The sequence below is a fragment of the Ictidomys tridecemlineatus genome, chromosome 6, assembly GCF_052094955.1.
Source record: "Ictidomys tridecemlineatus isolate mIctTri1 chromosome 6, mIctTri1.hap1, whole genome shotgun sequence".
NCBI lineage: Eukaryota > Metazoa > Chordata > Mammalia > Rodentia > Sciuridae > Ictidomys > Ictidomys tridecemlineatus.
Genome location: NC_135482.1, coordinates 82,570,031 through 82,592,750, shown reverse-complemented (window position 1 = coordinate 82,592,750; position 22,720 = coordinate 82,570,031). Strand labels below are relative to the sequence as shown.

General features: G+C 37.7%; 1 protein-coding gene across 3 annotated transcripts in view; it reads right to left on the bottom strand.

Moving 5' to 3' along the window:
- The window catches only part of Itpr2 (inositol 1,4,5-trisphosphate receptor type 2), a 471,319-nt gene that overhangs the window by 286,046 nt on the left and 162,553 nt on the right, over window positions 1-22,720 (bottom strand). For all 3 annotated transcript variants that reach the window (XM_005328880.5, XM_040280879.2, XM_078015042.1), the window contains 2 exons: window positions 5,370-5,563; window positions 1,823-1,952 (listed from right to left, as the gene is read on the bottom strand). In XM_005328880.5, coding sequence (XP_005328937.2) covers window positions 1,823-1,952; window positions 5,370-5,563 — 324 coding nt within the window. The remainder of the gene's footprint in view (window positions 1-1,822; window positions 1,953-5,369; window positions 5,564-22,720) is intronic.

Here is a 22,720-nt window from a genome sequence, read left to right as displayed (position 1 = left end):
CCTCTTATCTATACTATCATTATCATACACACACACACACACACACACACACACACACACACACACACAGTTCACATATACCTACATATATGAATATATAAATACATATGAACATACAAATATACATACATACAATTTAAATAGGTAATGACATGGAAGGATAATCTTTCAAAGACTCAAAATGTACATATGAGTCTTATTATTGTACATTTCCAAACAACGTGATGTTTTTACCTAAGCTTCCTAACTTCTAAAATTCCATCTTTTTTCTTGTGGACAGGGTGTTTTTTCTCCCAGCAAACCAAACATGTTTCCTAGTAAGGAGTTCCTAGTGTTCCCCACGACTAACATTTTGAAGACACTTCTATTAAGGTAACATATTTAAGTGATAAATATACAGTTCATTTACTCCAAAGCATAAAAAGAAAAGAGAGTAACATATGGAAAAGCAATTCTCCCATACTAAGTTTCCATTCCAATCTGTAAGGCATTGCTTACAGATTCACATGAGGAAAGCAGTCAGGCCAATCAGAGAGAAAAGGTTTTCTGGGTGCCCCTAGACCTTCCCTCTGGTGCTTTACTGACACTTAGAGCTCATGTTTCCCGAAGCCTGGCTGCTGGGAGCCAATAATTGTTATGCTTCTGTCAATGCAACCGCCAGCAGGACTTTCTGGTTCTGCCTTCACGTTCCTGGAAACAGCCCTTTGGGGTTCTACACTTCTGAGAAGCCAAAAAAGAGCGGTGCTGCAAAGGTGCCAGAAGTGACTTCTCCCAGGCGAGCCCATCTCCAACCGTAGGGCCCTGCTGCCTTGGGAATTTGCTGATGTCAGACACATACAGCAGGACATTGGCCTCGTATCCATTTTATCTGCACACTTACAATCGATGCATCATTTCTGTCAAGCTGATTGACAGACAAAGAGGAGGAAGTCCCTAACGTTGTCACAGTGGTTACAGTTTGAAGAAAGTTTCATATCTGTGTGCAAATTCTATCCTCAGAAAAAGAATTCTGTTAACTAGCTAACTACTTCATAAGATGTAGCTTCCAGCCTGCCATGACCAGCCTGACCTATGTGGGAAAATGCTAATTTAATTTTTTAGTTATCATGAAGTCCTTTCTATAGTCAGAAACTTTTTAAAACCATTTTAGTGTTTCGTTGTTATGCTCTAACTCTCAGAAACAGAGTGGCTTCATTCTTTTACTTTTTAAATGTGAAAACTGAAATACAACTCCAGTTTATAACTGTGCAAAGTTAAAACCGCACAAAGTCAAACTCACAACCACTCTCAGAACTTTGAGGAATGCCAGCCTTTATTGTTAAGTCAGGTGATGGTTACCCCACAAAACACCTTTTCTTCAGAAAGCCATGTTACACTCTGCTCCTGATCCAGGCACAAAAATGTCTCTTAGATTTTCATCAAAAAAACCACAATGCTTAAGATTCAAGTTAGCACTGAAGAGACGTGGTGGGGGTAGGGGCTGGGGGTCCTTCTTCCACAACTTTTAGGACCTTTAGCAAGTAACTTATCCCCTCTGCCCTGGGTTTACAGATCAGTACCATGGCACAAGAAATAATACCTCTCCCTCATGGAGTTGTAAGTGTTACAAAGGACAAGCAATTCATGGGATTTAGTGTCAATTAACACCAAATATGCTCCCCACTATTTAGGCAAGTTATTTAATGTTCTGTCTTGATTCTTTCATGTCATTAATGGAGACCATGTCTATATTTCCTCTAATAGAAATACCATGATGTTTTAAAATATGAAAGTTGCCTTTAAGTTCTTATGAAAACAATAAGTACTGTCACAGAGAACCTACCTGAGGGTAGTAAGGTATCTGGAGAGCCATTGGCAGACGTCTCAGCATTGTCATTGTTCTCCCCAAACTCCTTTTTATATATCGACAGCATATATGAGATCCTATAATCTAGTCTGACACTCAGGATAAACTACAAGAAACATGCAAAACAACATTTTCAATTAATTAGCACAGTGTTGAAAAAAGCAATTCATTACACGGCACCAAGAGCAACACAGCCATCAACCTTTCAGGTGAACTAGTCAGAAACTTGGTGAACTTAACATTCCGTCGTCCACATGTTTATCAATGTTAAGACTAAGGGAAAGGATACATTTCTATAAGCCAGTGTTAGTCAAATCCCACAGCAATTTTTGGAAACAAGGAAGTCTGACACCCTACAATTGGTCTCTGAATAGTCCAGGTAGGTATCTTGTGGGTCTAGATGAAGAAGTAATGTTGTAATTCCACAGAGCACTTTGCAGCATTTTCATTGGCTCTGAGAGGAGAAAGCTTGAGCTATGGCCTTCATCCTTGCACAGAAAGGCTGGGCTTTCAGCTACAGTAGAGCTGACTCTACAATCAGCCCTAGAGTTGTGGCCATAAGGAAGCAACTGAAATCATGGTACCTATGTGCTGTGGGTTTTCCATTGATATTTGTGTTTCTGTAGGCTGGCTTTGCGAGAGTTACTGTTCCCATTAACAGAAACTAAGTACTAAGGCTTCAGTCAAGTCATGGGGAATTCAAGCACTCGAAGCCCTCGGCTCTCCAGAAGCTGATAACCGAGTTGGGAAAACAAATCATAGCACTGTTTACATGCATAGGAAATGACTGAGTGCTGAACCATGTGGCAGGGATGCTATGGAGATCTGAGAAGGATAAATCAGGATGCAACAGATTAGAGGAGTGGTTTTCATGGTTGTCTTCCATCCTAGTCTGCCTGAGGTAGGCCCTTTACTTTCTGTGTCTCAGCATAGTTAACAGTGCTCCCTAGATTCTCAAGAGTTCTCATTTGGACAGTAAGCAATGCAGTCACCCAAGTTTTAGGAAAGCTGGCATTTCCTGGTGTCACTGAAGCTTATCACTCTCTCTGTGCCACTCCTGCAGCACACCTCCCCTCCCCCACAGGCCCCCTCCTCTCATTCTCCCTCAGACTCTGTTCCCTGAGCTCTTGAATGCTTACAACTTCTCTCACCTTCTCACTTTTTAAAGTTCATGTTGCCCTCCATATTCTTCTTTTCTCCCTCCAAATAATCAGTTTTTGAGATCGCCTCCAAGGTTCAGTTTAAATCCTTTTTACATCACGTTTTCACTGGTTCCCCAATCCAAATCGAAATCAATCTCTCTTTCACCCTCCGCTCACCCACCCTTTCTCCTCCTCCTTTTCCCTTTCTGCTCCCTCTCTTCCCTCCCCCTTCACCCCTTCCTTCTCATCTTTCCCTCCCACCCCCAGATGTTTATGCTCCTTCCAGGCAGGAAACACTCTTTGTAAGTCACACTCATTTAATTCACCAAACATTTGTTAAGCTAGGTACCCAGGAAGTGGCCAGGGATACAAAAATGGTACCAAGGATATAAGTCTACCTCGGAAGAGCTTATAGTCTAGAGGGGACAACAAACACCAAAGAGACTCTTTTATTAATATGCAGTGAGTGCTCACACACTGGGTGAAGTGATTTTAGTTAATAAGGGGATTTTCAAAGCAGGAGACAGATCATGGGAAAAGGGAATCAGAAAGAGCTCTCAGATTTGATAACCTGGAGCAAGAGAGTAGGAAGAGAAGGTGGGCTGCAACAAGGAATCCGAGGGGTTTTTTTTAAAGCCTATGTAAAAAAAAAAAGTAAGAAACAAATTAATTAAATGTGAAATATCCTTTCTCTTTTAATGGAAGATTAGTAAACCTAAATATAACCAAAATAAAACACTGAATTCTCTACTACATCAAATTATGAAAAACAAATAGAAGGTTCATGAACGAAAGGAACAAATAAAAACAAAGGCAGAGAAAGACCATATAGAAAAGGTGAGAGAAAGAATGAATGAGAGAGAAATAAACAGACTGAAAAAGAAGGATACATTAAAAATGGGAAAAAGACAGAAGGATCCTGAGAGAGAAGAAGCGCTGGCAGAAAGCAGAAGATCTGCCAAGGAGTGTGGCTACAAAGAAATTCTTCAACAGAAGTTTCAAGAAAGAAACATGCTCAAGAACAGGATCAATGAAACTGACCCCGACCCAGGGACCAGCAATCAGACTGAACAGAGGGTCAAGGAGAATTCATAAAGTGCCCAAAGAGGCAGCAAAAATGAATCAGCCCCTGACTGCTGTGCCTCAGAATCTCATTTCATCCTTTTTCACCTGTTAAGAGTTTTTTCTAATGCTCCTTTTCTCCAACTGTGGGCTAAAACGAGGTCACATGTTTTAGAGGTCGTCTCATGAGTAGGATGATGTTAAGCTGGGGGCTCATTAGGTCCCTGGGTCAGGTGATGACTGCCTTTCTCAGCTTAAGAATAGGAAAACTCTAAGTGATTTTTCAGGGTCATGAACACAGGGTTGGGAGGCCTGCCAATGTGTCTCAGGATTCAGCCTTTGGAATTCCTGGAGGAACTGAGAAGCCTTTTATGATCATAAATCTAATTACTTTAAATGAAAAATGTACAGCCCCTTCCAGGACTACTGACCCACTTCTGGTAGCTCCGTCTATGTTAAATTATGATGAAAGACTTAGTAAACTATATCCAGAATCTTAAGAGACTCTTGAAAACTCCAGCTTCCAGTCTCCAAATCTGGAATCAATGCTATAATTAAGGTATCATAAAACTGCTTTCCAAACTTAACAAAAAAGAAAAGTGCTAGGAATTTATAAGCTACTCTAATGTAAATTTATTCACTAAAATAATGCATGTGTGGTAAGAGTTTATGTTGTTTAAATTCATAAAATTAAGGTATTAGAGTACGCTAACTTTTCAAGAAATAATTATTCCCTGTCACTTAAAAACAAAAGCACAGAGAGATGGTTATTTATATAAATCACGAGAACCAATGATAACAATTTTTATTTGAGTTTCTTGCAACAACAATAAGTCTGGATATTTGGAATCATATGCTTGATTCAATTACAAACAGGAAAATAATTGGAATTTGATCATTAACTCTACCTTGCATAAATATTTCCTAAATGAGGAAAAATTCAATCAGGATCAATATCAAATGAAAAAAATATATATATATCATATATATAATATATATATGATATATATATATATACATCATATATATAATATATATATGATATATATATATATATATACACACACATACACACATGAAAGCAGTTTTAGCCAGCTCAAAGCACTCCACAATTGCTGGATATTATCATTAGTATATTTAATAGAAAGGAATAAATAGAATTAATGTGTTAAATAGCATCTGTGTAAGAAGTCTTACCAGGCTTGTTCATAACTTTAAAAAATAAAATTAGATAAACAGCATTTCAGAAAACTCACATAGCAACTGGGAACAAAAAGTTTAGTGAAATATAAGCAAAATGTGTCTGTTGTGGGGCGTACCTGTAAAATCTCGATGATCTTCAGCTTGGTGTCCATCACCGTCACGTCCTCATGCTCCGTGGGGCTCACCTGCTTAGTGGGGTGGATGCTGGGCTGCACATCAGGCACGCTCACGGGAAAGATGGAGCCTCTGCTGAGCACCATCTGGGTCATCATCTCTCCCACCCCGTGGATGGTCCTCATGACGTTGTTCCCTGGCACCAGAAAAGGCCACAGTCAACACATGTAACACTTGGAGCTATGCAGCAGTGATGCTCACTTGGTCACAACCAGGCCAAGAATCTGACACAGAATGTATGACACATAGGAAAGGAGTACAGGCCCTGCTCTGGCTCTGACTACACAGATGGAGTTCAGTGATTGCAGGTGTACTTCAAAATGGCAGGATTTTTGAAGATCAAGTTTACTTTTCTCAGAAAAATGCTTTCACATGATTCACTGAAGGTAAATTGTTGGTACCCCTAATATCCAGTCTCTTCTGTGACACAGGAAGTCCCACCAACTGTCACACCCATAGGCCCTTTCACAATAACAAAAAGAAAAAAAAATTGTTGATTGTTAATGTCTATAACACAGTCAGTTTCAAACAGGGATACAAAGACTACAACCAAGTTCCCATCAGAAAATAAATACAGGCCTCAGACCACCTTAAGACATTCTGCCTCCCTAAAGTGGAAAAACCCAAGAGCAGGAGGGGCAGCAGAAAGTGCCTATGGTTCCAGCAACTTGAGAGGCTGAGGCCAGAGAATCCTGAAGTGCCCAGGAGTTTGAGGCCAGCCTGGGCAACACAGGTAGACCAAATCCCCACCCCACCCCACCTCACATGAACGAAATATGAAAAACCAAAATGAACAAAGAGCGTATTCTTCTTTTCAAAACTAAGAAAAAAAAACTGAAGGAGCCCTCTATTTTCACTTGTCACAGAAGCCACTTTACTAAACAAAAAAGAAATGAACCCTTGCTGGCATTACTACAAATAATGCTTCTGATATATGGTTACCTGGTAAGAATTGGTTTTCATCATTCTTTTAGGGATTTGGACATACAGCCTTATCCAGCTCAAACCGAAGCCACCAACCCCTTGGATCTCCACAAATGTTGGACAGGTGACCTCACAGAGCAAAAACCCTATGCACAGATCATGCCAACACTAGCATTTTCTAAACAGGCCTCCCATGAAAAGTTGGGAAGTTAGTTCACATGCACAGCCTACCAAGTACCTCACATTTCACTTCTCCCCAGGCCTCAGACCACCCTGTTTCTTTGTTCCATACCCTTCCCTAAATCTATTCTTGGGGAGGCAGGTTTGAGTCTGGGAGCTTCTTCTCATTTGTCTACCTCATGAACAAACTCTATTTTGCAAAACTCCATTGACTGGCAACACTACTCAGTAGGCAGAATGGACCCAACTGATCACAGGATTGCATAAAAACTATTTAAATGCTCAATTGTGACATTCTGATTCTACACTGGGGTCAAGAAATTTTTATCTCTCTTGTAATATTTACAAAAAGGTTGTGACTACAATTTAAGAAAAAGAACATCTCATCTGGGGAAAGAGTCTGTACTCTCCAATACAATCCCCATCCCTTCATCTAATTTGAAAAAAAAGACCATTCGAAATCCACAAAAGAACTAGTTGGAGGTATTTACAGAAATCAGTTAGTGACAAACATGATGGCGTCCGCTGAAGATCACTGTTTTCTGTGTTTCCTCCTGAGTTTGGCGATTTATTCATTTGTCCATCAATAAAACTGCATGATTTGCACCATGCCCCTACTCCCTATGCTGACCACAAACAGCTGGGTCAAAGGTTCCTCCTGTCACTCCCACGATTTATGCTCTCCAGCCTGGCTGTTGTCCCTCACTTCTAAATTCCTACAACAAGCAACAAGAATTCAAAAGAATGGTTGTCTACTTTCCAAACAGTGGTCTTTGCTTCGTGGGTGTTCATGGAACTCTGCCTGAAGCCAAAGCCTAAGAATCTGGCAAAAGAATTTTCCCTTCCCTAAGTATCAAGGGGTGTAAACCAAGAGAAAGGCAAATGGAAATGAGGGGTCACGAGATAAAACTCTCAGCTCTAAAGGAAGAATACAAACTCCAGGGATGCCTAAAGGATCAAAGGACAAATAATTAAAAAAAAATGTTTAAAAGATGACAAGAGAATCTGAATAATCCAAACCACTATTACCACTCATAACTACTATTAGTTGTACATTGTGTAAAGATGATATGCTTTTTAAAACCCACTGTCTTATCTATATGTGAAATCAGTACAAGTCAGAGGTCAGTGCTCCAATTGTACATTTGAATACACAAAACAGTAGTGTTTTTCTCTAAAGTGGCATATGCTAGGAAGAAATTAATTTAGGTTTTCTCCTTGAAGGTCTGGAGAACCTTATTATGTTGCTACTTTCATAAGTCAAAAAAGGGGAGAAAAAAATACATAAAGGAAATTTCCAAATTGGACAAAGTTGAGACAGTTCACTATTTTCTATCAGAATAGCCTTAAAGTTTCCTTGTCTGTGGTTCCCAATCACACAAGTGAGTATTTCCAAATCTCCCTCATTGTTTGCCACGTGGATTGCAAGGATGCACCTCTGGTTACTGGCAATAGTTTTGGGTTTGGGTTTGAAGTCCAACCAGTACATTCATTCAAGTCTTGATTCGAGTATATATGAGTGTTTGCCTCCAAAGATGATTTCTCACTATGAACAGAGAACAGGCTCCCTTGTTATTCTTAACCCTGAATCACACAGAAATCCTTGGCACCCACAGTGTCTGAGTCTTATTTAGATTTGCATGGAAAATAATCATTTAATCCAAATGATTATAATAAAGACAGTTAGACCAGACAATTCTTTACCCAAATATAGAACCCATTCCCAAGAAATTAAAATCCAGAGGCCGGAACCATATTAATATATAACATATGTTGTCAGTGAAATGGGAGGGTTCGTTCCAGTGGTACCACATCCTCGCATACCTGTGGCACGTGGTTGCCACAAAATTCTCCTGACATTTCCATGTACGGCCAACTCAGGAGTCTCAAGTGAAAGGATGCTGTATTTTCTGGGTTTGCTTGGTGGTGATGAGAAGTGCTGTGATTCTGAACTATCGCAGCTTGAAAAACATAAGTCAAACACTGCATGAATCACAGGCATACAAGTCTTCCCGGTATCTGTTTTTCCACAGAAAAAAAAATTCTAAGTCTAGACTGTTGAAATAAATCAGAGGTGATCAGTCCCCAACATTACAAAAGAGAAGTCATATTATTTCTCTTCTCAACTATAATTAGTTAATATTGACTTAAATGTTTCGGTAGAAAAAGGTCCTAACAACAGAAATTCTCTGGACAATCTAAACCTTAGGAATTCAGTTCTTCTATAATTTTTGTATATTAACCCAGTAGCCAGATTTGGGATATATGTAAAAAAGCATGTTGAGATAATCTGAAAACCTGGAAGTTGTTTCTGTTGAGTTAAAAGCAAGAAGGAAGGAATTGCTTAGGAGAAAAGGCAGATGGACTTTTTATGTTTTTTCATTATACAATTAGATACATATTTTTACTAATCCTAATTCCCTCAAAAGAAAAAGCCAAAAATGAGACAGGTTTAGTAAATCCACATTGGGAATGGTGATGGAATCATCTGAGAATATACTGTTTTGTTCCTTTGATTGTTCCAATGATCCAAGTTTCCATTACCCATTTCAGAAAAGTGAAAAGCAATGAGGTATGTACATGACACTGAAGCTGCTGCATGGACCAACATTTAAATTTGCCTTAATCAGATGTTACTGTGGGGAATCACTACTGGGTTCAACAATCATTTGCAATTATATGGATTTATAGAAGCATAAGAGATTTAACAGAATCTTGACTGAAATTTACCTATGGTAGTTTATTTGAAGTCATCTTTACGCATTATCTCTTCCCATTAGAAACACTTTTCTCTTCTGAACACATAAGAATAGAAATGATAATTTGAATTTTCTTGTTTTTCAGATTTCAAATAGACATTACTATAACATTCTCAGGATTTATAAGAGATAATAGACATCTGATTAGAAGTGTTCTTTGAATAATTGTTCACACAATTTAATTGTTCTATGACTAAAGTCAGCTCAGTGTTTTATAATGATTTAGAAACCAAAATGGATAATACAAAAACAATTCTTATTTTCCTTGAAACATATTTTTACAGCTGGATTTGCATAAATGCATCTGCTCTTATAATAATTCACTTGAAACAGAATGACACTAAGCCAGGAAACCGTGGCTCAGAAGGTCTTCCTGGTTCCAGCCTAGCCCAGCAGTAACTCACAAACCTCAGCGAAAAAATGCCTACACCCTCTAGAATGAGAGTAGTTTTCTATTTCAATCATTTTCTAGAGCAGTGCTTCCTCTCCATGGCTGAAGGTTTGGGTTACAAAAGGTCAATTCTGTATGCCAAGAAAACAAAAATATTCACATGAAATCAAAGCCTTAATTAAGGTACTGGCATAAGCAGAGAAACAGGTAATATGGTACCAACCTGGCTTCAAGATTTGAAGCCCTGAGAAGACCATCAGATGACTAGCCGCTTCAAGTGATCACAGTATTTCGGAGAGCTGCATTAATTTATTCCACACAGGCTTTACCCCACATGCTGAACCTCAATAGGCTCACTGTTCCTCTGCCTGGATTCTCTCACCCAGATGGTTACATGGCTTTCTCCATTGCTCCTTTTTGATTTATGATGCAATGTCACCTTCTCAGCTAGACCTCTTCTAACCACCCTCATAAAGAAGCATTGCCATCAATGTCAATCCATGCACCCAGTGACATTTCAGCCACAGCATTATAACTATCTCACATCCTATGATACATCTGATTATATGTATATTGTGTTCTCTCCCCCCAGCGAAAGGAAGGGGAGGGGAGAGGAGCCCCATGAAGGCAGGGATCCTGCCTCGCTTACTGTTCTGTTGCTATCCAGAGTAATGCCTGATCCTGCTTCACTTACTGTTCTGTTGCTATCCAGAGTAATGCCTGATATATAGCGGGCATTGAATAAATGTTCATTCAATAAATGAAGGAATGAAAGAAGAAAAAAGCTGGATAAATAAAAGAACTATTAAGAATGAGAATTACTTTTTTAGAAGCCTAGTATAAAAAATTGGCTTTCATTACATTAAAAGTATTCCATCTTTCATCAAGATGAGTTCTTGCTTATTTTCTTTTATTCTTCTCTAAATTTTTGCAAAAAGAATATATAATTCTGTGCTTCTTAAAAATCAATTTATTAAAAGGAAAAAGAATTAATTAAATAGCTACCACTGAGATAAGGGGAAATAATGGAACTTGCCTAGTTGAGGGAATATCTTATTCCCTGTACTTTGTTGGGTCACAGGACAAGCATCCCTTTGCCTCAACTAATCCTCACAGGGTCCCCCTCACCCCACCCCACTTTACATAGCCAGAAAGTGACAGTCTTAAATACATGCCAACTGATGTGAACATGACTCTTTTTACCCCATACCATATTGCTTCATTAACAAGGTTCCAAAGAGTTTATGTTAGAACTCAGAAAGCCCAGAAAGACAAGATTCCAATTAAAACTGCACTAAGAATGTGGAACTGCTGTTTGCTTCTAATCATGTAATGAATTTGCTCACATTATTCTCAAGTGATCTAACCCAACCAGCTTTTATTACATATGTTGAGCCACACATTACTAGCAGCTTTTTGTTTATATTACAGGGCGAGCTTTGTTCAGAAAGTATTCATAAAGCAAGAAATTTTTCTCTGACTCCGTAACAGGAACATCCAGGGTGTGCAGACATAAGAGAAGCAGAAGAATTTACAATATGGTTGGAAAATCTAAAACATGTCCACAAAAATAAAATTAAGACCAAGTATGAGGCAGATGGCATGGTAATAGCATAGCATGGGTAGTACACAGATGGCTTGGGATGTTTTCATTAGGAGACATCCGCTAAAGACGCGGGGAGAAAGTGGAGGACAGCTTCACTGAAGATACAGAATTTAGAACTAGGTTTGGGATGAAGTGAAGAATTTGATTAGAAAAAGCATGATTTTTGTCAAATCTTTGTTCAGAATGTCAAACCTAATAAAATATGTTCTGGCTTCTTATGAGAATAAAATTTTATAACATGTAGAAGAGGGCATGAAGAATAAAAAGTACCATATAATGTAAAGGGGAAGTGCAGGACATGAGCATGCTTTGACTTCACCTCTGAAAAACAACTCTTCTCATTTAATTAGCTTCCAAAATCGTGGTCAGCACCTTACTAATGAATACGTAATCCTACCATGTAATCACAGCTTGTAATCTCTTGTGATACAGCATGATTGACACACAATATTGCCTCTAAAAAGAGATGTCCTCTAGAAAAGTGATTTATAAAGATCACTTAATGGACATAACAGATAATATGACACCTAATTTTCTTCATTCTAAATAAACACTCACTGAATACAGCATTTTGGTAGACTATTTATAAAGCCCAAGCTTCCAAGAGCTTAGAAATAGAACAAACCCAATAACTAACCAAAAACATCTAAAATAAACTAATGCTATTATCTGCCCCCTTTTTTTTTCAAATATCAAGAAGACTACTTGAAAGAAAATTATTTCCCATCCCACACACTAAAGAAGTGCTATTCAAAGGATGAATTGAAAAAGCAATTCATACAAAATAGTGGTTGAGTTCTGCATTTTACTTTGGATTGCATCAGTCAAATACCAACAAAGTCATTTCAATATTCTGAATCTCAAGATTTTAATTTACAAAACAGATCTTTAAATCTTAATAGCTGATAATGAGAAATAAGTGAATTTCTTTACCATTTTTATGACTGAGATGATTTACTTAAAATGAAATGCACAGATCTTTAAATGCAAGGTTTGCGCAGTTCTCACAAAGGCACACGAACACATAAACTACAAGACATCTAAATACAGAAAATTTCCATTATCTCGGAAAGCTCCCTCATGCCCCTTTAGTTAATTTCCCAACATTCCTCCCACTTCCTCCACCCAGAGCATTTCTGGTTTCTCACACCAAAAACTCATACATTGATTAATGTGGTATTTCATACGTATGGTTTCAGTTAGTGACTATAGGTAAAAAGTTATAATTAATGAACAAATGTTAAAGGATAGAACGTCCTCTAGTTTTTGCTGCTTTGCTCTTCTTTGACCAGATTAGTATAGAAGCTCCCCTCAAAAAAATATCTGAAAAGACAGTACTCAGCACATCTTAGCAATGCATGCACTAGAAAGCTTATAGTGGCACAATTCACAATAGCCAAATTATGAAACCAGCCCAGATGCCCATCAGTAGATGAGGAAATCAAGAAAATGTGATACACACACACACACACACACACACACACACACACACACACACTATGGAGTTTTACTCAGTCATCAAGAAGAATGAAATAATGGCATTTTCCAGTAAATGGATAAAAATGGAGAAAATTGTACTAAGTGAAATAAGTCAGACTCAGAAAATCAAGGGTTGAATGTTTTCTATGCGGAAGCTAGACAAAAATAAGGGGAAAAAGGCAGTGGGGGATCAGATAGATAGAGATATACGGAAGATCAGTGGAGTAGAAGTAGGATAAGAGGGAGGGAGGAAGGAAGGGAAAGGAAAAGAAATACAGAATGAATATAACAAAATCATGTTACTTACATTTATAAACATATCAAAGGGAATTTCACCTATGTGTTTATATAAAAAGTACCGATCAAAAATAAAGAGAGAAAGACAAAGAGGACGATGAGTAGAGGAGGGAGAAAAAGGGGAGGGAGGAGAGGAGAAAAGGAGAGTAATAAGGATTGAAGTCAAATTCTTGTTATGTATAATTTTATCAAAAAGAATCTAAATGCCGTATCTAATTATAATGCTCTAATAAGAAAAAACAGTACTGAATCCTGTATATACTGTTTTTTCCTATACATAACTATGATAAAGTATAATTTATAAATTAGGCACAGTAAGATAGTAACCATAATAACTAGTAAGAAAAACAATAGCAGTATACTATAATAAAAATTATTCAAAACTTATGAATCATTTACTCCCCAAATTTTCCATTTAATATTTTCAGACAGTGGGTGACCACAGGTAACTGAAGAAACAAAAAGGAAAACTGCAGATAAGAAGGGACCACCGTATTTTTGTCCAGTGACTTGGACAGAGATTGTATGTTTCTCAAGAGGAAATATAATATGAAACAAGAAGGGAGACTCTGGTGAATAACTATCAAATTCCAAAACTACATTAATAGGCTGAAAGATGATAGATTAAACCCAACAAGGGATATCAAAATAAAAGAAGCCATTGCACTTAAAGTCAAAATTAAAACAACTTAAATACAGGATGAATTGAATGTGTTGTAAAAGAATACAAATCATTATTTTAGTTGGATTTAAGTTCAGTAAGAATCAATACTATGCCTTTGTTGCCAAAACACTCATTCTCGCCTAGGCTGATTATAGAAGTAGAGTGTTCAGAATGAGTGAAAAAGTAGATATCCTGCCTCTGTTTTTTCAGAGTTTGAAAAATCATACCACTCACATGGACTGCAGAAGCAAGCAGGGGTTTCCATCCTCATAGCAAATAAAGTAGACTTCAATCTAAAGTCAATCAAAAAGGATAAAGAAGGACACTACATACTGCTCAAGGGAACCATACACCAACAAGACTGAACAATTACAAATACATATGCCCCAAACAATGGAGCAGCTACGTCCATCAAACAAACTCTTCTCAAGTTCAAGAGTCAAATAGACCACAACACAATAATTTTGGGTGACTTTAACACACCTTTTTTATCACGGGATAGATCTTCTAAACAAAAGCGGAACAAAAAAACTATAGAACTCAATAATACAATTAATAACTAACACTTAACTGACATATATAGAATATTTCATCCTTCAACGAGAGAATACACTTTCTTCTCAGCAGCCCATGGGTCCTTCTCTAAAATAGACCATATTCTATGCCACAAAGCAACTCTTAGAAATATAAAAAAGTAGAGATACTACCCTGCATTCTATCAGATCACAATGGATCAAAATTAGAAATCAATGATAAAATAAGAAATAAAAGCCACTCCAACACCTGGAGGTTAAATAATATTCTACTGAATGAACAATGGGTTGCAGAAAACATCAAGGAGGAGATTAAAAATTTTTAGAGGTGAATGAGAACACAGATACAACATCGAAATCCCTGGGACACTAAGAAAGCAGTTCTGAGAAGAAAGTTCATTACATGGAATTAATTCCTTCAAAGAAGAAAAAGTCAACAAATAAATGACCTAATATTACATCTCAAAGCCTTAGGAAAAAAAGAACAAATCTACACCAAAAGCAGTACAAGACAGGGAAAAATTAAAATGAGAGCCAAAATCAATGAAATTGAAACAAATGAAAAAAATGACAGTAAAAAAGTTGGTTCTTTGAAAAAATAAATAAAATTGACAGACCTTTAGCCATGCTAACAAAGAGAAGGAAAGAGAAAACTCAAATTACTAACACAGGTGACAAAAAAGGAAATATCACAACAGACACTATGGAAATACAGAAGATAATTAGAAATTATTTTGAAAACTTGTACTTCAATAAAATAGAAAATATCGAAAGCAGACAAATTTCTAGAGTCATATAATTTGCCAAAATTGAATCAGGATGACAAACACAATTTAAACAGATCAATCTCAAGTGACAAAATAGAAGATGCCATCAAAAGTCTACCAACAAAGAAAAGCCAGGACTGAATGGATACACAGCCAAGTTCTACAAGACCTTTAAAGAAGAACTAATACGAATACTCTTCAATTTATTTCAGAAAATAGAAAAAGAGGGAGCACTTCCAAACTCATTCTATGAGGCCAATATCACCCTGATTCCAAAACCAGGCAAACACACATCAAAAAAATGAAAACTCCAGACCAATATCTCTAATGAAAATAGTTGCAAAAATTCTCAATATAATTATGGCAAATTGAATACAAAAACATATCCAAAAGATAATACAGCACGATCAAGTGGGATTCATCCCAAGGATGCAAGGTTGGTTCAACATATGGAAAGAATTTGGTTTGAATCACAGGAGAAACTCTTAGAACTAGAGATGACCACACAGAGGGAGACAACATCAGGGGAGGGCTAGCCATTTTCAAACAGGAAGAGCTGAGGTGCGGACGTGATGTTGGCTTTCTATGTGGTTCCAGGGAATAGCAGTAGGACCCAGTTGGAAATTAGAGGAAGGTATATTTAGAATCACCTTTAAAAAGAGAAACAACAATTACAGCAGTGAGGAATAAGAAAAGCTAGACCTTTGCAAAGGTAAAATCATGATCCCTGCAGGTGGCCAAGACTCTAGATGACCATTTTTCACAAGACTCTATGAAGATGTGAATTTCACATATTGTATAGATAATTTATGTGCTTCTTTGCTAATGCTCTATATACCTATGTTTGAGTCTCAATAATACACATTATAGGTGGTCCTTGGTGGACTCACTTGACAAGAAGTTGAGAGAACTGGGGAACCTACCCAGTATATGTTCATATTTTGAGGCTTTTGATTCTGAGGAAAGGATGGTATTTATAATTAGAGAAAAACAACTGTAGTAAAAGAAAGTAAGGACCATCAGATCCTCTTTAGTCATGCTTACTACCTGGGAAGTCATCCTCAGCATGATCCTGCCCACTTAGTGCAGGCAATGTTGATGAGCCTCCTCCTGGATATCAGGAGAAACTCCTAGACTCATTCCTGTCCCTCCTACTTAACTTCAGAGGTTTCCAAGTCACCTTATAGCAAAAAGAATGGGAATAAAATTCTTCACACTGAACTGCAGAATGTGCTTCACCCAATGTGTGACAGACCCATTTGGAATAACAAACCCCAAAATCTACAGGTAGTACACTGATTTTTTACACATCCCACTGAAACACAAACCCAGAATCAGTTTTCTGCCTCTACAGGATCAGAGGAGTTGCAAAGTATAAATAAAAATAATTTTATGTTGCAACTTGATGTGAGCAACCCAATTGAGAGAAATAGGAAGAACTTATACAGTTACTTTATATCTTATGATGTTATATAAATTATAAATATCCATTCAGTCCTCCTGTAGTTTATTAACCGACAGTTACCAAAAAATTTTTGGACCATAATACTCTATTAAAATGGTTCATAAGGATTACCAAAAAGATATACTATGACTTGTTAATATTGCTAAGATAAAAATATTGAAACAAAATATCAAGAAGAGTTTTAACATGAACTGGCATTTCTCATGTTATCTCCCTTTCACTGTAAGTTAGAAGCAAAACTAATAAAGTTTATAAATAATTTAAAAATCTTACATTCTGGATGCTATGGTTCAAAAAAATATTTTTATTATTCAAATATGTGGATATTTATATAAAACATATAACTTATATACATTCATTAGATGCAGTTCATTCAACAAATATTTTTTAATCCAGGTTTAATGGCACATGCCCGTAATTAGGAGGCTAAAGTAAAAGTTCTAAGCCATCCTGGAAATTTAGCAAGGCTCTGTCTCAAAATAAAATTTTAAAAAGGAACTGTGGGCATGGCTCAGTATCAGAGCACCTTCGAGTTTAATCCACTGTACCACAAAAATAAATAAATTTTTTGATAACCAAGTTGATATATAATAGTACATTAGGCATGGTACAAGTCAAATACAGAACCAGAAATAGAACTATTTTTACAGTTTTTCCTCCAACTGAGTTCTCTCAGTCAATAATATGAATCTTTATTATGCATTATCTGGGTAGTATCTCAAAGAGTCATGCACCCTTTTATAACTTTACTGGAAATGACAGACAATAATTATAAAATGAACAAAAGAAAATACACAGGTATATATTTGTGGTATTAGGATCCCTAAATATTTTTGCTCTTCAGATGCATATGTACTTACACCAGGTATGTCATACATGCATTTGGCCCAACAATAAGCAAGATGTGAAAGCACAGTGACATGTTGCTGAACAATGGCAATATGTTCTGAGAAATGGGTTATCAGGCGAATTCATCATTGTGCAAACATCGCTGAAGGAGATTATACAAACCTGGATGACATCACCTATGACACTCCTAACATATACACTATATACTGTCATAGATGTATCATCCACTGTCCACTGAAGCATTGGTTACACAGCTCATGTGACTATATACATGAGATACAGAAGTAGGTCACAGAAAGGTGGCTGAGGAGATTGTTTTGCTGGGGAAACAGCAAGAGAAAGAACTAGTGATATCTATCAGATGGTGAAGACCCTTGGGCATCAAATTAAAGAGCTGAGTTATTCTCTAGAGGTGATGAGGGCCAAAGAAAGAGGTAGCAAGTATAACTTAGAAGAATCTTAGGTGGTCCTGTGGAGATAGCACCAAGGCAGAGGCATGGAAAACAATCAGCAATCTATTGTAAGAAAGGAAGAGGAACACCCGGCTTCTACAGATAGCTGGGAGGTAAAACTTTTAACACTTGGAATTAAAACTCTGTTTCTGAAACAAGCCAAACAACCACTCATGTACTAATGATTCCTTTAAAAAATTATTTTTGGTCTGACTAATAAAATCACTTCAAGCTAAAACAAAATTCTTAGTAAAAACATAGTGTGTTCTATTGAATTTGGGGAGGAAACTTGGAAAAAGTAGAAAACAGAGTCCTTGCACATGAGGAAGTTTAAAGTTATGGAGAGAAAAAGAAAGGACACTTGGATTCAATTTTTCCAGCAAGCTACAAGCTAAATGATCTGAAGAAAAGTATATCACCTATCTAAAAACCCATTTCCTGGTCAAAACCATGACCAATACACCAAACTTGTTGGAGTATGGTAAGAATTAGAGATAAAAACACATGGAAAAGACCTAAAGGTATGATATTAAGCAACAGATACCCTCTTACAGTAATTCCTTGCTAAATGTGTGGCCTGGCGTGTGTTACATAGTTATTCAGTGATATTTTGCACAAGCCACATTTCTTCACATTTCTTTTAAAAATGCATATATATATATATATGCATTTTATATATACATATATATATATATATATATGCATTTGATTTTTAAAAGAAATGTGAGAGCAATGTGATTCACCGCACTTCAGGTGTTTGAGATCTTGCTATACAGAGAAGACTAAACTCCCCAAAGGAGAGTTATTTTAGTCATCATCCATATCTAAGAGAAAGCCTGATAGTTACCCAGGCACTTTTTCTAAAACTTATAAAAGTTTAAAAGGAAGAAAAAAAAAGTAGAAAGAAGTATAAAATATATTGTATCTTAAGCCAAAAAGAACTCAGAGGTGCAGCCAGCAAAGCACAAAGCTAGTGAGAGAACCAGAATCAGAAGATCTGAATGTCACAGAAATCCTTCTCAACATCTAAAGAACAAGATTCTGGAAAAGGCATGCTGCCCGGGGAGGCTGCGGATGCCAGTTGCTCTGGGGCATTTGGAAATAGGTAGCTTCCAAAGATTTTTCATGCCTAGAAGTTTGTTGTGCTTTTAAATGTTTTTAATGTCGTTTTTATTTTTCTTCCTAATCTCTACCTCCTCTGAGATCTTAATCTTGATCCACACTTTTTCCAACTGTGTTACTTTTCTGGAAGATAATTATAGTGGATGCAGTGATGGTCCTGCCTAGATTTCCCTCTCAGAAATGAGGAAATATTGTCCCAGCTTCCCTGGGTGCTTCCTAGAGGACAGTCCCTACTGTCAGACCCCTATGATGATTAACAAGTGCTATGGTCTGAACAATATGTCACCCCAAAATTCATATGGTGAAATCTTACCTCTAAGGTGATGGATTAGAAGGTGGGGCTCTTGGGAAATGATCAGGTTATGGAAGAGGAACCTTCACGAATATGATTCATGTCCTTATAATAGAGGCCTGAAAGAAACCCCCTGAGCCCTTCTCCCATGTGAGGACACAGTGAGGAGTTACCATCTGTGAACCAGGAGGTGGGCCTTCACCAGACACGGAGTCTGCTGGCACCATCATCTAAGACTTCACATCCCCCTGAACCGATTTAAATGTTTGTTGTTTATAAGCCACCTGGTCTATGGCATTTGTTTTGTTTTGTTTTGTTTTGTTTTAGCAGCCCAAATCATCTAAAAAGAGAAAATTGGTGCTAAGAAGTGAGACACTAAAAACCTGGATTTGGCTTTGGAACTGGGTTAACAGGTAGAGGCTAGAGGAGTTTTGAGCTACATGCTAGAAAAAGTTTATATGGCTATGTGTGGGCCACTAAGGGGTGAATCTGATGAGGGCTCAAAAGAAGAGAAAGGGAGCTACAGAAAAAGCCTAAATCTTCTTAGAGAATATGTAAAAGGTCATGAAGCGAATACTGGTAGATATATGGATGGTAAAGACCCTTCTGATAAGGTCTCAAATGAAAATGAGAAGCATGTTCTAGAAACTGTAAGAAACTCCTCTTTATAAAGAATCAAAGAACTTCTAAATCGTGTTTGAACTGTACAGAAGGTAGAACTTGAAATCAATGATACTGGATAATAGGGTAAGGAAACATCTAACCAAAGTATATAGGGGTACCGGATTCCTCTTGACAGCTTTAAGTAAAAGATAGAAATAAATTAAAGAATGAATTGTTAATCAAAAGGGAAGAAGAACTTAAAATTTCAGGAAATTTCCTATTGGAAATGTCTTATTGGAAAAAAAAAAAACTGTTTGGAAGAAGACAAGGGTGTGACCAAGGGACCATCTGATAAAAAATCTAGTACTAACAGGTTGTTTTAATCAGCTTTTTTACTGCAGTGAGCAAAAGACAAGAAAAGACCAACATAAAGGAGGAAAAGTTTACTTAAGTCTCACAGTTTCACAGGTCTCAGTCCATCGATGATCAGTTCCATTCCTTAGGGCCCAAGGTGAGCAGAACAACATGGCAGATGGACATGGCAGAGGAAAGCAGCTAGGAATGTGGCACCAGGAAGCCAAGAGAGAGAGACTCCACTGGCCAGGGACAAAAAATATATACCCTGGCCATATCCCCAATGGGCTAACTCCACTGCTCTGGGCCCAAAGTGAAGCAGCACATCTTGGCAGATGGCCAGAGGCAGATAAAAGCTGTCAGCTTACAGCATCCAAAAGCAAAAAGAGGGATGAAAGAAGGGGCCTGCAGGGAAGATGAGCCCTTCCTGGGCATGCCTCCCGTGACCCACCTCCTCCAGCCATGCCCTACCAATACCAGCCAGTCAGTCCATTCAGAGATGACTGATTAGGTTACGGCTGTCACAATCAAATCATTTCACCTCTGAATATTCCTGCATTAACAGGAGCTTTGGGCAGACACCTCACATCCAAACCATAAGAGACTAGCATCACAACCACTTCCTCCCTTGGTCCAGTCCTGCTTCTTTCCCTCCCTTTCCACTGGTGTAGATTCTAAGAGCTCTCCCCCATTACATCGCCTTCATGATCATCTCTGTCTCAGAGTCTGCTTCCCAGGGAGCACAGCTGGCAATAAGTAATGCTGGAGCTGCTGAGGGACTGCTGCTGCTGCTGCTGCTGCTGCTGTTTTTAAGTCACTGGAAAGATCTCTAGGCATTCTGAGAAGAATGTGTCCATCTGATACAATACACACATACACAAAGGGACAAGGGAAAAAATGTCACTGTGGCTGAGACTGTGGGTGAGAAGCCTCCCTGCCTCTTAGAGGCTACAATTTCCTTTGATAAACATATATTATTTGGATGCAGAGAAGGTGTGGAGAGCAGAGACTAGTGAGTGGGAGGGAAGTAGGTGTGAAGAAGAAGTTACACATTGGAGCTGAGATAGCTCTGCTGGAAGCAAAGAGACCTTGCTGAAAGCAGAGAGATGAGTGGACAGGCGGAATGGCGCATCTGAAGGAGGATAATGCTGAGGGAAAAGAACGGTGTTGGGAAAAATTAGGTCCAGAAACCAATAAAAGAGATTTTCAAATGACAAATGGTACTTGTAGTATCTTCTCTTTTGCAAATAAGCCTGGCTAATACTTCATTGTGAACTCTACGGCAAACTCAAAGGAAAAGTCGGATGAAAGGAAGTCAGATGAAAAATTCAAAGAAGATGAACACATTTCAAGTGAAGCCAGCTTCTACTTGAGGTACTTCCTCTGTGGTTTGTACTAAATCTTTTTCTGTTCTTTCTCATCCCCCATCTCCACAAATGTACCTCTTCAAAGTCTCACCTAACTCCAGGTAAGTCTTTTTCTCCCTCTCTGTTTTCTTCTTTTTTTTTCTTTCCATTTTTGGTAAGACAATGTGGATATTTGAGGGAACCTGGTTTCTGGCTTTGAGACATTCTAGCTGGTGTCTCTACAAAGAATAATCACCACTGTTAACTAAGAGATGGGCTTCATGGATATTTACTAAAAAAGAGTGTTTTGTGACTCCTATTAAAAAGAATACCACTCAAAGAATGAAGATGAAATGGATCGAAGAATCAGTTTTGAACTGAAGAAGACTATAAAGCTCATATTTAGACCAACTTCATAATTTTATAAAGAAGGAAACTATTTTCTGGCAGATTTTTTTGTCTGCAAATGTTTTCTTCCTTTCCCACCCATATAACAGTATTAAAAATGTTTCTGCTCTGCCTCACATCTCAATTTCCCTTCTCCTTTTTTACAGCAATGATGTTGCCAGAAAAAGTATTTCAAGGTGGATCATGTGAAGTCTCTGCCAAGGGGGGAAAAAAAAGTTTAATTGAAGAAGTAGCTGGTTCTTTGCCACTAGATGGAAAGTTTGCATACCTCTTACTCTCTTCCCCAAATCTCCAGGGTAAGGGGTACTCCTGGTCACACATATATCCAAAGTGCTCCTCACTACCCTCTCTCCTTATTTCTCCTTAGTGTGGGTTGGGCCCATAGGGCTATAAATCAATGCAGTTTTAATCTTTTCAGGACAGAAGGATAATTTCAGGCTGTTCTCTAAGACCAAATGCATTTCATCTCCAAACCAGAAGCCTCAAAGGAAAGGAAATCCTACAAGTAATGGAATTCTCCATTGATTGTTTGTAGTAATTTCTCACTTCCAACATCATAAAGTGTATGCCAACAAAAGACATTATCTGGTTACTGACTGGGAAGAGGTCCACATTTCAAAGTTGAACTATGGAAATTCCCAAGAATTTGGAGTTATGAAAAAGCAAAATGATAGATGATAAAAAGAAACTGTTCAGTTCTTGTTTGGTCTTTTGGTAGTCTTCTATGATCTATTGCCTTATTGAATTATGGGTTCAAGGACAGGGAAACAATTGTGAAATGAGACAACAGTGGTATCCAGAC